The sequence below is a fragment of the Felis catus genome, chromosome D4 (genome assembly GCF_018350175.1).
Source record: "Felis catus isolate Fca126 chromosome D4, F.catus_Fca126_mat1.0, whole genome shotgun sequence".
Classification (NCBI taxonomy): Eukaryota; Metazoa; Chordata; class Mammalia; order Carnivora; family Felidae; genus Felis; species Felis catus.
In genome coordinates this window covers 55,270,107-55,284,765 of record NC_058380.1, presented here as the reverse complement: position 1 = coordinate 55,284,765, position 14,659 = coordinate 55,270,107, and the positions used below count along the sequence as shown (strand labels likewise).

The 14,659-nt window shown below is 39.4% G+C and overlaps 1 protein-coding gene across 1 annotated transcript; it reads right to left on the bottom strand.

The window, feature by feature from the left end:
* Nucleotides 1-4,031: 4,031 nt before the first annotated feature.
* On the bottom strand, nt 4,032-14,615 carry DNAJA1 (DnaJ heat shock protein family (Hsp40) member A1). The gene is made up of 9 exons (XM_019816079.3): nt 14,477-14,615; nt 13,829-13,970; nt 13,481-13,658; nt 11,581-11,685; nt 10,413-10,640; nt 8,316-8,430; nt 6,528-6,643; nt 6,140-6,240; nt 4,032-5,268 (listed from the first exon to the last, which is right to left on the bottom strand). The coding sequence occupies exons 2-9, from the start codon at nt 13,958-13,960 to the stop codon at nt 5,050-5,052; spliced, it is 1,194 nt and encodes a 397-aa protein (XP_019671638.1). The 5' UTR covers nt 13,961-13,970; nt 14,477-14,615; the 3' UTR covers nt 4,032-5,049.
* Between the last annotated feature and the right edge of the window lie 44 nt (nt 14,616-14,659).

Here is a 14,659-nt window from a genome sequence, read left to right as displayed (position 1 = left end):
AGAAATGCCAGCTATAAGGTGTAATTGAAATGGTGGGATAGGAGAAGGGCACCTGATAATAAGCCCCACTGAGTTAGGAAAGGCTTCCTGAAGTTGACCATAAAAGGACCAGCAGGAGCTGTGGGTAAAGGGGTTTGGTGGTCAAAGTTAGCTGAAGGAGACTTCCAGGCACTGCAGTGTGGGATTCTTGCAATGCATGCAGTGTCTTGGGAGACCAGGTGAAGAGGAGCCTGGATTGAGAGTCATTAAATGTACCTTTTTTCTTAAATGAATTAACATAAGTAAAAAAAATTAAGTCTTCCGCCTTTCCCAGGAAACCCTTGTGCAACTGTCTGTAACTTCCTTTTGTACAAACCTAAAAGGTATTTGCACTTACTCTGCACATAGCTTTTCTTATGGGAGGAGCCCCAGGGACTGAAGCTGAGGTGAGAGAAGGGCCACCCTGGCTTCTGGACTCCCATGCCAGCCCGTACCACTGTCCAGCTCTCTGTGAGCTGCTTGAGGGCCTTAGACCCTCTAGGCACACAGTGGGGTCTCTGTGCCCTTGTTCCAGGTCTGGGTAAAGCAGAGCAGTGCTAGAACCTGGCTGGCCTGCATCCTTGGGCTAGGGAGTCTCTGATGAGCTGTGGGTGCTGTGCACTGGCTGGAGCCAACTGTCAGAGGCTGGAGGTGTCTGTCTGATGGTACCACTGGACTGCTTTTTCACTTTACAAAGAGATGGCAGAGATCATGTTTGTTGGCCTCTTAACCAGTATCAACGGGAGAGGATAAGCAAATGGGAGTTTGATGGCAGTAACCAATGGCATACAGCAGTCCCTCATCTGGTTTCAGTTACATGCAGGCAACTGCGGCCCGAAAGCAGATGATCCTCCTCCTGACTTAGCATCAGAAAATCAAATGGAACCTAACAGCATGTCATAATGCTTTTATTCACCTCTCTTCATCTCATGTGGGCATTTCATCTCACATCATCACAACGGTGAGTACAGTACTATTTTGAGACCACATTCACCTTTTATTACAGTATGTTCTTATAATTGTTCTATTTTGTTTTTGCTATTAATCTTACTGTGCTAAATTTATAAGCATTATCGGTAGGTATGTATGTATAGGGAAAAACAGTGCATAGCGCTCAGGACTCTTCTAGGTTTCAGACCTCCACTGGGGGTCCTGGAACATATCCAAACTGTGTGGCAGGGTGGGGGCAGAGGTGGACACCCGCATTCTTCCGAAAACATGTTCCATCAGGTAGCTAGGAAAGTAGGTACTCTGCTGCAGCCTACTGATACAACTGGTATTTGTCTCCAGCACTTACAACTTAAAATACACAGCAGTAAAGTTTCCTTCAGTAGGGTAAGGATATTTGCCCTATTCCCCATTCAGTTGTTAAATTTGTATTTCTGGGGGCACCTGGGTGGCTCAGTTAAGTGTCCAACCCTTGATTTCCACTCAGGTCGTGAGTTTTGTGGGTTTGAGCCTGTCAGCAACTGGGCTATCAGCACAGAGCCTGTTTGGCTCTCTCTGCCCTTTCCCCATTGGTTTCTATCAAAATAAAATAAATTTGTGACTCTGGATACATTGAAATCTGAGGATGGGATTTCAAGGCAACCTTTCTTTAAATCTCAGGTACAATTATTTTCTTCAGTTGCTTTTCAACTTGTACTAAAAGCCCTTCCTTCCTATGTAAGCAGCACTGTTTAATTCTCTGAATTACTCTTATGAAGTACAGCCTATTATGGTTTCCATAATACACATGAAGAAAGGGACTTCCAGAGGTTCCCATACCTTGTTCATGGAGCACACACTGAAAGCCAGGTGCAATTCCAAAGCTCAATTTCTTTATTCTTTGAATCTGGCTGTTAGCTGCTTCTCTTTAGGTCTGGGAACAGGCAAAGAATGCATGAATTGTGTCTCCACAATCCATTACAATTTATTTACCTAACCCGGCCACAGGAAGTGAGATGAGTAAAAGAGCACTGAATGACAACTGGGACTGCAGTTTTTACCGTTAACTTACTTGGGCCAGAGCAGTGGTTCTGTCATCCAGTAAATAAATCAAAGGTAAATTTTCAGGTCCTGTCCCTGACCTATGGAATCTGCAATCATGGCACTGGGGCTCATCAACCTTGCTGTTTTGAGATCCAGAACACTAGAGGGCAGTTTCTCCACTCCTAAAATGGATGTTTTGATTCTTGTTCTGCCTCACAAGGTTGTAGATATAACCCAGTTAAGTGGTAACTGTTCAGGACTTAAGAAACCTTTGAAAGAGCATCTTTATTTTGCTGTAGCTTGTTAGCAGTTTCATTCACTGTATTTTTACACCCTACATTTTTCCTACATTATTTCAAAAAAGATATTGTGATGAAGTGTACATCTAAGCTGGGAAGCTCCCTGGTCTGAGCCTCAAACTTCTAACTGCAGTGTCAAAGGCTGCCATTATTGGACTTTCTCTTACCAATGCATTATCCTAGATGGTTAATAGGACTATGTCCCTATGTTGGTAGTGTTAAACTTTGGCTGTTGATAAACATCTTGGTGCTTAAGCTACTACACCCAGCTCCATGATGTTAAAATCCTGGCGTGGGGTGGGGGTGGGGCTCACATGTTTTTAGTTTCCCAGGTAACTAAGTGTAGCCAAGGTTGAGAAGCAGTACCATATGCAGAAAAAGACCTGATGCTAATTTCACATACAGGAAGATCTGCCACCATGTTCCATTAGCACCCTCATGGGACATTCTTATTCCCTACAAGTATGAGTGGATGGGGAAGGCATCAGAGCAAGCATTAGTGCTAGGGCCAGGAACTCCACTTGTGTGGATGCACATGCATTCCTGTAGCAGACTTGGTCAGAGCTGTTAAGAGATGACCTTGGTCCGAGTTCTCAGGGGCAGCTTTTAAACTACAAACGGTTTCTGCCTTTCCTGGTTAACTGTTTCCTTTTCAGATTTCTATCTTTCTTTTATTTTTATACTGTATAATTCAGTAGCATTGCATTAATAACATTCACAACCTTGTAGAACCATCACTGTTTATCTAAAACTTTATCACAACCAATTAAGCATTAACCATTCATTCCTCTTCCCCCTAGCCCTTGGTAACTGGTCTATGAATTTGCCTTGATAGGTCATTTAAGTACACATACAATAATTTGTCCTGTCACACACGCACCATCACATTTTGTCCATTAGTTGGGTATGGGTTTGCTCCCCCTTTGGCTACTGTGAATTTTACAGACAACACTGGCAACAAGTATCTCACTCAGCCAAGGAGTCAATTACTAACTGTAGGCTCTTTGAGAAACTGCTCAACTTTTACACCATTTTACATTCCTACCAATGAGGTACTGGGTTCCAATTTCTCCACGTTTTCACCTATTTTCATTTTGGATTAGTAGGTGTGAAGTAGTATTTCACTGTGGTTGTAATTTATAGTTGCCCTCAATGACTGACGTTAAACATGAGAATTTCAATTTTTTAAGATGTTATATGTATTACAACTCAGGGTTCTTTGGAGAAATTTAAGATTTCTGGTCATACTTTGTTGTGCTTTCCTGAGTACCTGGCATCATACCCAAACACAAGGGTAGCTGTATGGTACTGACTAAAAATGACAATCTAAAAATAACAGGTTATTAATTATTTCACTATGACAAACACTTCAAGTGTGAAAACTTTGTTTTAGTTTCTCCTTTTTAACTCAAATGTGCTCTATGAGGGGAACTTAGATGTGGGCCACTTCTGGAGAAATGTTTAACCTTACTGATTACAGGAGATGCAGCAGAATCAGGATAAATGGGTAAAAACTTTCACATTTTCACACCAGTGTTTGCAAAGTTTTTAAAAACCCTTTTGGCTCATTACTTACCCCTCACCCACTTTCACTCCCCACCCTTGTTTAACATTCAACTATAGTTAAGTACCATTTTCAATTACCCATTTAACTAGTTAAATGACAAATTACCTATCTTAATTAATGAAAAGCCAATGCTTTTAATCTAGGGGAAAAAAAAGCCTGTAGTGACACACTGGAAATGCTTTGTAATCAGTGTATTAAGGAGACATTCATACATTTCAAGAATTGCTTAATTCTGATATCCAGATTTAAGCTTGTGAACATGACTTTTAAACATACAATTAAAGCTATTCATCATAATTTGCTATACTACCAACATTAAATTACAGTTACTTCGGAGCGTAAGTTAAATTGTTTAAAGTAAGCCTGTAACATACCTAAAAAACACCTTCCTAGCTCATACATGCAAATTTACTTTTCTGTGTAAATATCTCTTCACTCTAAGTTACCCTGCTCCCGAAGTCACTACTCTGAAGCTTATCATGGTCCAAAGAGAAGGAAAAAAAGTGTAACCAGGACTGGTGTGTGTGTGTATGTATATATATATATGTATATATATATATATATTAAAAAAAAAGATGGCACAGAAGGGAATGCAGTTCTACAAGTGCAAGCCCTCAAACAGCAGATTATGATAAACCCCTTCTTTAGAAAGGTATCCTTTCCACCACTGATACCACAGGCCAAATTACACAGCATGCCATCTTTAAGTAACAGTTGAGGCAACAGAATAAATGCAGAAGCATCACAATGAATCCCACTTAATAGAACTACAGACCAACACTTCTCTACAAATTCTTTTTCAGATTGCCAGTTAAACACAAGTTTTAACTTCATAGCTTAACAATTAAGGGTCATACACTGAAGTCAATACATTTACCTAGCATTTTCAGTCTAAACTAGTTCATGTACATAGAGCTGAAATCAATTACAAGGTCGGGCCTCTAACAAATGCTAGGGGAGATTTTTTAAAAGTAGTTTTTACAAGTATTAAACTTATCTTGCACACTGAATTCATCATACATACAGGGCAAAGTCAGAGCTTTTATATTTTTTATTCTTCATTTAACTTTTAAAACACTACTATAGTTGAATATTAAAACAAAAACAATAATAGCAAGTAGTGAGCTATGATTATAGTCCTTCATTCGTTCACTACTGCATATAAAATGCCAGCAGTGTTCTTCACTGGCCCCATTAAGAGGTCTGACACTGAACACCTCCCCTAGGGTGATGTTCATCATCCTCATACGCTTCTCCATTGTAATGGCGCCTTCTTTCCTGATTTGGATCAAAGTCCACCAGTTCTACCTGGTCCATTTCATCAGTCTCTTCTACTTCCTTCCTCTCAGGTAGGAGCTTTTCCAGCAAAGACAGTTTATCAGGAGAGAGAAAGCCATTCTCAGGGAAGTTTACCTATAAAAAGAAATCTCCACTGTAAGTTCCATTTGATTTACTTAACCAAGTAGCTCCTTAGACTTATTACCATTGACCCATTTTCCCCAGGAAAACACTTGAGAACATTATCTTTTGGTGAATCTGCCAATCCCAAGTTAGAACACATGTTCTAAAAGGCACAAAAACATCTAGCTAGTATAGCCTTAACTAGAATTTAAGGCATTAAAAAAAAAAAAAAAAAACCCCTCATCGTAGTAAAACTGCACTGTGATGATTATGGTTCTATTCAGCCAATGTAAGAACCCACACTAAAACATACTAATTCCTTGTAACAGAATTTAAACAAAGCTATTCATCCTCACAAAAGCAGTCTTTCTTTTCCCAAAAATGTTTTTTAAATTTCTTAAAAAGTATACTTTTGAGACAGAGCATGAGTAGGGGAGGGGCAGAGACAGGGAGACAGAATCCGAAGCAGGCTTCAGGCTGAGCTGTCAGCAGAGCCCAATATGGGGCTCGACCAATGAACTGCGACATCATGATCTGAGCTGAAGTCGGACACTTAACTGACCAAGCCACCCAGGCAACCCCAAAAATGTTTTTAATAAAAGCTGTATTTGGTGGTCAAGGGCCAATTTAAGATTGAAAAAAAATGGTTGGGGGTTGCTTTATGAACCATCCTATTAACCAAGCACTGTAGTATTTTGCCAAAAACTCACAATGGCTAAGTACTTCTGCTGAACTAAATATAAGATCCTAATTATAGCCTTGTGTTAGCTCATTTCTTCCTGAACAAGAGACTATAATGTGCTTTACCATCCAGAAATGTAATTCTGTTTTATTTTAATAAGCTAATCATTGTCAAGTATTCCCAGGCTACTTTATAGCTTACCTTAAATTCGATGATTAGGCGACCCTTTTCGTATGGTCTACGATAAATTGGCATGCCTTCATTCAGCACACACTTGATATCTCCATGCTTGACAATCTGACCTAAAAACATAGAAGCCAAATTTTATTAAAGCCAGTCACATTTTTATGAGGCGGGGAAAATAAAGAGGAATGTCCTAGCTCACTAACAGGAATAAATATATGTGAAGCAATCCAATTACCTTTCAGTTTTTAGGGGCTTCCTTAAGAAACCCAATTACCATACAATTTCAGCTCAGGGAGAGACTTAACTGAACAAGTAATTACACTAGTTTTCTCAGTGCCTATATACTAGCTAGCAGCAGACTGCGAAAATACTGTAACAGACAAGCTCATCTAAGTTATCATACCTGGATGAGAGGTAATGACAATGGTTCTGTTGTCTAGAGTAGATATTGGCTTTTGAAAGCCGCACAGTGCTTCAACCAGCTGTATGTCCATACACATGAAAAGATCCTCTCCTCGCCTGTTATCAACATAAATATGACATACACTCAATTCTCTCAAATCACCAGTGATTAGAAGTACAACAGGCAAATCGGTTTTCTTAACAGCAAGCAAGGGTATCTTTCACAAAAAAGTCCTTTCTCTCCCAATTCTCAAAACAGCTGTGATCTAGAAACAGCAACCCTGCCAACCATTTCCTGGGTAAGAATTTAGAATCTTTCCACTCATTCTAGGTAGCCTCTGCTACTTACCATCCCCATTACCTAATTTTAAATCTGGTTTCTTAACAAGGGGAAAAAAATTTTCCCACAACAGTGCAGCTTAAAAAAAAAAAGTGCTGATATTAAGAAGGAAAGGACATAGTGTGAGGCAGAACAGACTCCCAACTGGGTCCTGGATTTAGGTTCTGTGAAATTAAATAATGGGGATGACCAATTCCAAATGATAAAAGAATTTTTTACTGACCTACATGAATTACTAATATAGTGCTTTGCATATTATGAAATACTTTTTGTACTTTATATAGCCCACTTCCTCCTTGTGCTTAGACTTTCTTTTCCAGTTCATATTAGTAAAATAACTTATCCACAGAGTACTCTCCAAATAAAACTTGTAGATTCAGGGGTGCCTGGGTGGCTCCGTTGGTTAAGCATCTGACTCTTGATTTCAGCTCAGGTCAACAGTTCCTGAGTTCGAGCCCCACATCGGGCTCTGTGGTGACAGCACAGACCCTGCTTAGGATTGTTTCCCCCCTCTCTCTCAAAAGCAAGCATTAAACAAACAAAAACAAAACCAGTAGATTCACTTCAAATGACCCCATCAAAATCCTGACTTTGATAGCATTTCCCATTATTTAAGACACTTACAGGAATGTTCTTTTTCACTAACTCAAAACCAGTTCCTTCAGATGTCATTCCCAACAGATTTATAGGATCCCTACTCTCGTCCAAAGCTTTAAATTAGCAATGGCTATATATTTAACACATGGGTTAACAAATCCTTATTCTTAACTGTAAGATCATAAACAGTATCATTTCACAACAACAGACCTCAATTTATATACTAATTTAGTTTTCTACAGAGAAGTTTCTATACATTTATTTACAATTAAAAGCAACTCAACTTACCACAAACTCTGGACTAAAAGGGGCAAAAGGTTTAGGTCATTTCAAATTAACTGCTTACACAAAGACTTTTTTTTTTTATTTTTTTTCAATGTTTTTATTTATTTTTGGGACAGAGAGAGACAGAGCATGAGTGGGGGAGGGGCAGAGAGAGAGGGAGACACAGAATCGGAAACAGGCTCCAGGCTCCGAGCCATCAGCCCAGAGCCTGATGCGGGGCTCGAACTCACGGACCGCGAGATTGTGACCTGGCTGAAGTCGGACGCTTAACCGACTGCGCCACCCAGGCGCCCCCACAAAGACTATTCATATTCATACAAAACACTTCTTTAAAAAAAGCATATCCTTTAGGTAACGATTTACCTAAATTTACCCAAAAACCAAAATCTGATCTTTTTTTTGTTTGTAGCCTACTGAAACAATGGCTAACAGCCTTTTAGAAAAGATACCACATATAACCTAACTCTACTACACTTTTCTACAGTATTTCCAGTAAGTTTTTAGAGTAATGAAAAGCACATTTAAAAAAATGCAATTTGTCAGTTTGAGTAATTGGTAAGTTTTTACCTAGTAAAAACAGCATGGTCCTTCTGATCTAAAACAATGATAATATCTCCTGGTTCCAGTCCAGGTTCTTGGTCTCCTTCACCATGGAATGTTATCTTCTGGCCATCTTTCATGCCTAAAAACAAAAGATTAGTTTTACACTCTTATTTAACATCCAACTAATGTCAGAATCTTTATTAAGAAATTGGTGCATGTTTGTGTATGCCTGAAAAAAATGCTCAAGTCTTTGTGGATGCTAAATTTACCGAAATGACGAAGAATGCCCACATGATTCAATCAGGCCAATTTCTTACCGAAGAAAGTGATCATAGGGGAGAACACAAACCATAGACGCAAACCCACGTGAGGCTCCAAATCTCAGAGCTGCTATTTACTGCTAGCTGGATTACCCTGGGGAAGCAAGTTGCATAACATTCCAAAATAAATACCAACTTTCCCAGACACCTACCTCATCAGGACTGTTTCGAGGATTAAATAAAAAGGCCCATGCTGCCACCAAATCAGTTAACTGGCAAACATAACCATAATAATTAACAATAAACATTACTTATATCCAGCTTGTCTCCTGAACCAATCACTGAGGGGACCCAAACAAGAGCCACTGTTTTACATATTATGAAAGATATGAAACCCCTATTATGTAGCCAAAACTGTAATGAATATCCATCAAACTAGATCCAGTAGATCATTTCATGACTAATCCTTCATGTATTATAGTACCTTCATCCATGTTCCCCCCTCCATTTAAAAAAAATTCTTTTCAGTGCTTATTTTTGAGACAGAACCTAAGCAGGGGAGGGGGCAGAGAGAGAGGGAGACACAGAATCTGAAGCAGGCTCCTGGCTCTGAGCTGTCAGCAGAGCCAGATGCGGGGACGTGGGGCTCGAACTCACGATTCGAACTGTAAGAGATCATGACCTGAAGGAAAACGGATGCTTAACTGACTGAGCCACTCAGACACCCTTCCCCCAATCCCTTTTTGTTTCAACTTTTTTTTTTGGGGGGGGGGGGGGGGACAGAGAGAGACAGAGCATAACGGGGGAGGGGCAGAGAGAGAGGGAGACACAGAATCGGAAACAGGCTCCAGGCTCCGAGCCATCAGCCCAGAGCCTGACGCGGGGCTCGAACTCACGGACCGCGAGATCGTGACCTGGCTGAAGTCGGACGCTTAACCGACTACGCCACCCAGGCGCCCCCCCCCAATCCCTTTTTGAAGCAAAATCTAAATACGTGAGGATGTATCTCTAAAAAACTAAGAACTTAAACCACAATACCAGTATTACATAGGAGAAAACAGTTTGTCTTTATTCTTGAGGCCAAGTTGCTGTCTTGTTACAGCAGTGAAGCAATTCAACTGTACTTGGTTTTGCTCGATGTTCCACTACTGTAAAAAGCATGGATAAAAGCAGCAAATATGGCTTCATTTACAACTAATGCTCTCCTAAAAACACTGTTGGTAGCAAAAGGGATGTTCTACCAAAGCAAAAAAATCCAAACCTGACTACACATGGACCAACTGAGAGAGGAAAAGTGAAAGGAGGGCAGTACCATAAATCACACAAAACAACATTACAGAGGCATAAGTTAATGCAGATTTACGTAGTAATATGGAATGAGGTTCATATGATCGACAATTCCGTATTAGTATGCACATTATGTAATAGTTTCATTTTAAATTAGCCATGTCTGAAAGACATTGCTACATGTTCATAAGTTCTTGTTTACCAGTTAAAACATGTTCATTAGTTTAGAACAATTTCAAGAAAATAGGAGACCCCCTGATTTCTTTACCTAAACCCCCCTTATCCTTAAAAGAAGGCACATCCTGGAGTGCCTGGCTGGTTCAGTCACTGGAACCCATGACTCAATCTTAGGGTTGTCAAGTTTGAGCCCCACTGGTAAGTGTAGAGAATACTTAAAATCTTTACCAAAAAAAAAAGGCATATCCTTTAATCTAGCAGTTCCCAAGGAAATCGTTATTTCAGTTACAAGTGGAAGATCTAATGATTTAATAGAAGAAAATTAAGTTTAGAACACTATTCAATCATTTGCTGATATCAGTGTTCTATCAAAATAAGAAAGTGACTCAGAACTCACCTTTGTCAATATGAACTTCTAGAATCTTCTTTTCTCGAACTATCTTCCTTCCGTTGCAGCTTTTACATCTATCTTTAGGACTGATTCGTTCCCCATGGCCCTGGCACTCCATGCACACAGATTGAATTTGCTGAACCATTCCAGGTCCTATCTGATGAATTCTTATTTGCATTCCAGTACCTCGGCAATTGGGACAACATTCTACCGCTCCTTTCTTACCACCTCGGCCTAAACAGTTTAAAAAGAAATGTTGGAATTTAGTATTGGATATGATGAATGTTTTTTTTTTTTAATTTTTTTTTAATGTTTTTATTTATTTTTGGGACAGAGAGAGACAGAGCATGAACGGGGGAGGGGCAGAGAGAGAGGGAGACACAGAATCGGAAACAGGCTCCAGGCTCTGAGCCATCAGCCCAGAGCCCGACGCGGGGCTCGAACTCATGGACCGTGAGATCATGACACGCTTAACCGACTGAGCCACCCAGGCGCCCCCAGATTTTTGTTTTAAACATGTGCTCCCAAAGCACAATTTCTAGGAATACTTTATCTGTGAGATGAGAACATTTTAAAGCATGTATTCTCTTTAGAAAATACCTTTATTTCAAACAAATAACTTAAGATTACATGTTCTCACCCAGAAACTGGTCTAAACAGTTAAGTGTCCAAAAAAGAAGACACTGTTTAAACCATTATTACAAATCAGGGAAGCCATTAGAATGACATAAGAGTTTTAAAGAGAACAGAAGTGTTCAACTCTGAATAATGTTGAGGAAAAAAAAGATACCACAAATTAGATTGATTCCAACTGTATTTAAAACATACAAGGGGCCCCTGAGTGGCTCAGTTGGTTAAGGTCCAACTTCAGCTCAGGTCATGATCTCATGTTTCATGAGTTCAAGCCCCACATCAGGCTCTGTGCTGTCACAGCAGAGCCTGCTTCGGATCCTGTCTCCCTTTCTCCTTGCACCCCTCCCATCGATAATAAACAAACGTTTAAAAAAAAAAAAAAGGAATAAAACACACACGTGGAAAAAGGTGGTGGATTCAGGAGGTTTTCTTCATACTCGTACTCTCCAAGATTTAGGTAGAGTACTGTCAGTTTTATTTATCTAGAAGAGCTTTGGTCTCATTTTCACTTATAGTAAAGGTGTGAAAAGACCATACATACCTTCACATTTGTCACAAATCACATTCTTTTGCAGAGCTAGTTTTCTTGTTGCACCATTATATAAATCTTCTAAGGTTACAGAGAGCTGATGCACAACATTTTTACCTAGAGTAAATGACAGCTCGTTAAAAATCTAAGAAATTTCTTATGTTTGTGTTCATTGCACTTTAAAAATAGTAAAGAATAATTAAAGACTAGTCTCACAGGACACATCTGTTGAGCACCTATCACATACATATTAGTTGGCCACATTATCACACATGATCCACGAACTATCATGTGATTTCAGTTGAGGAAAACTGGGTGACATTGAATAATCTGCCCGAGGACATATTTGTGGCCATCTTATAAACCATGCTAATCAAAAACCTCAACTGCAAAATCACTTGGGAAATCGATGTTATTTAAATAGGTTTCACAATAAATTAATCCAAACTGCATTTCTGTCCTAATATACTCAAAACCTTTCACTTAGTATGGTATTGAACATGGCCAACCATTTCTTCATCCAAAAATCCTTCAGCACACGGAGTTCCAACTAAGCAAAATTCGCCAGGAAAGCAGACATATTTATTCAGTCTCTACAGAAGGCTATTAATTTCCACTTCTTTCTGAAGCGTGGCATATTTACTTTTGGGGCAACAGTAGTTAAAGACTGTATTTCTCATACAGTCCTATTCAATACACCTACAACAATAGAAACGTTTTATATCCATGATATCTAATACAGTAGCCACTAATCACATGTAGCTATTTAGCACCTAAAAATGGCTACTATAAAGAAATTTATTTAAATGTGGCCAGTGGCTATAAAGCAGTGCCATATCTCACCTTAAAATGTGAAATGGAAAATAGAGATTGCATAAGGATACAAAGGCTACAAAGAAGTCACTTGCCAATAGTTAAATTAGTAAGTTCCTAGCTAATGATTCTTCCACAATGACTTTTATCCACCAGGAATGAGTACTGCCTTAAGCCTCAGTGAAAAACCTCCCTCACTCTTATCTGCCGAGCATGCCTAAAGAGTATTTTTAGTTTCCAATGAAGCACCATTAACTGTATCCTTTTCCTCCTAGCTCCACCTTTGGTTCTGTATCAAATACAGGTCCATGTAGTTGATTCTGGCATGCTAAAAACTGCCCTTCTTTACCCTTTAGAGATTTGAGACTACAGAGAAGGGAGAGCAAACAATTCCTGAAGTGTGACTTATCCTCCAGTTTCATGACCAAAAAACCTTTTAATGAGAGTCAGACTTTGCTAGTCCATTCCTTAAAAAAATTAAAAAAAAAAACAAAACAAACAAAAAAAACCCAGGTGTTTTTCTGTGGGACAAATCATCCTAAGTAATTAACTTTGATTACAAATTGTTTTAAGTTCCTTAACTACATTTTTGTTAAATGTTAGGGGTACATATTTTAAAATATTTTAAATTGAAGCGAGATTAAACAGACTGTAAACTACTGGGACATAATAAAAGCTAATCCTGACTCTGATGCCTTGCTACATATGACCCTGAGGAAATTTTAAATTTCTGCACTTTAACTCACTTTGAACAAGGCCACCACCTCCAACTGGGCTGGAGGGTGGGGGAGGAGTCAAATATCTCTAAAAAGGGTTTTGAATACTATGTTCCTATACTCTATTCCTTTACCTAAGGGTTGCTAATTAATCTTCCAAATGTCATACATATTGGAGAACTTTACAAGCACTTGTTAGAACTTGATTGACTTAGCTGTTTTTGGTTACCTCTCACTTTAAAAAATTACATCAAAGTGGCAGTTTGTCAGTTTGCAACTTTATACCAACATGTAAACAAGCATTTCAAATAGGTGATTTCTCAAGAATTTACTTTCACAAAGGGCTACTTTAATTTGCTGCATGTGGACTAGGTTATTCTTACCTCTCCTCTCTCTCTGCATCCTTCCTCCTCCTCCAAAAAACATATCAAAGATGTCCATGGGGGAGCCAAAACCACCACCTGCTCCACCTTCTTTAATTGCCTGTTCTCCTCCTTTGTCATATAATTCCCTTTTCTTCGCATCAGAGAGAACTTCATAAGCTTGAGAAATCTGTTTAAACTGTTTGAGAGAAAGAAAATTTCCCTTCAGAAAAAAAGTGCTGCAAAAACAATCACTGTATTACACATACTCATTGTCAGATTGCAATGGAAATAGTATATACCTGGCAAAGAATTACACAGCTACATTTAAGACTGAACACACAAAAAAAGTAGGAGTACATCACTTACCTTCTCTCCTTCATTTGGATTCTTGTCAGGGTGGTACTTCAAAGCCAATTTCCTGTAAGCCTTTTTCAATTCTTCCTGGGTGGCATTGGGTTTGACCCCCAAAACATCATAGTAAGTAGTTTCTTTCACCATTTTCTACAGCCTGAAATAAAATGCAATTTTAACTTTCAACTATTAATTAGGAAAAGTCAGAATTAAGGCAGAGAAATCTTCCCTTTCCCAAATCTGATAGAACACTACCTTCCCTAACCTTCAGAGAAGGTAACAAATCCTTTGGTAATTCAGCGATAAATTCTTACTAAATATCAGCTAGTAATTATCAGGGAATAATTCACAGGCCTTTCTCTGTAGCAGCTGGTCCCCACTCTCCCACAGGAAAGCTCCATACTTAACGCCACTATTATCCGGATTCTTCCTGTTTCTCTTTCCCAGTATGACAGCAGTAATCAAAAAGAGCACCAATAGGCTCAGTTCTTACGTTATCCTTATCTTCCGGTAAATCGGATAAGCCCTACACTCCCTAGATAAAAAAACATTTGGACACAGGGGAGGAGGGAAAGGAGTGGTTTATGAAACTGATTTTAAGCCACCACAAAGCGAGCTCTCCCCCCGGCAATCTTAAGGGTGTTTCTCAATCAAAGAACTTACAGCATCTCTACTTTCACTACCGAACACCTCTCGCCCCCACGAGTCAGCGTAGTTTCCATGGTGTTAGGTTGCCCCCTACGTTAGGTGCAGACCGTTATGGTTTTCTTCCTCCCACCTGGGACCGAAGGGGTGGGAGAACCCCAGCCAGCCCTCAACAAAGAGGAGCTCGGAGAAGCGACCGCA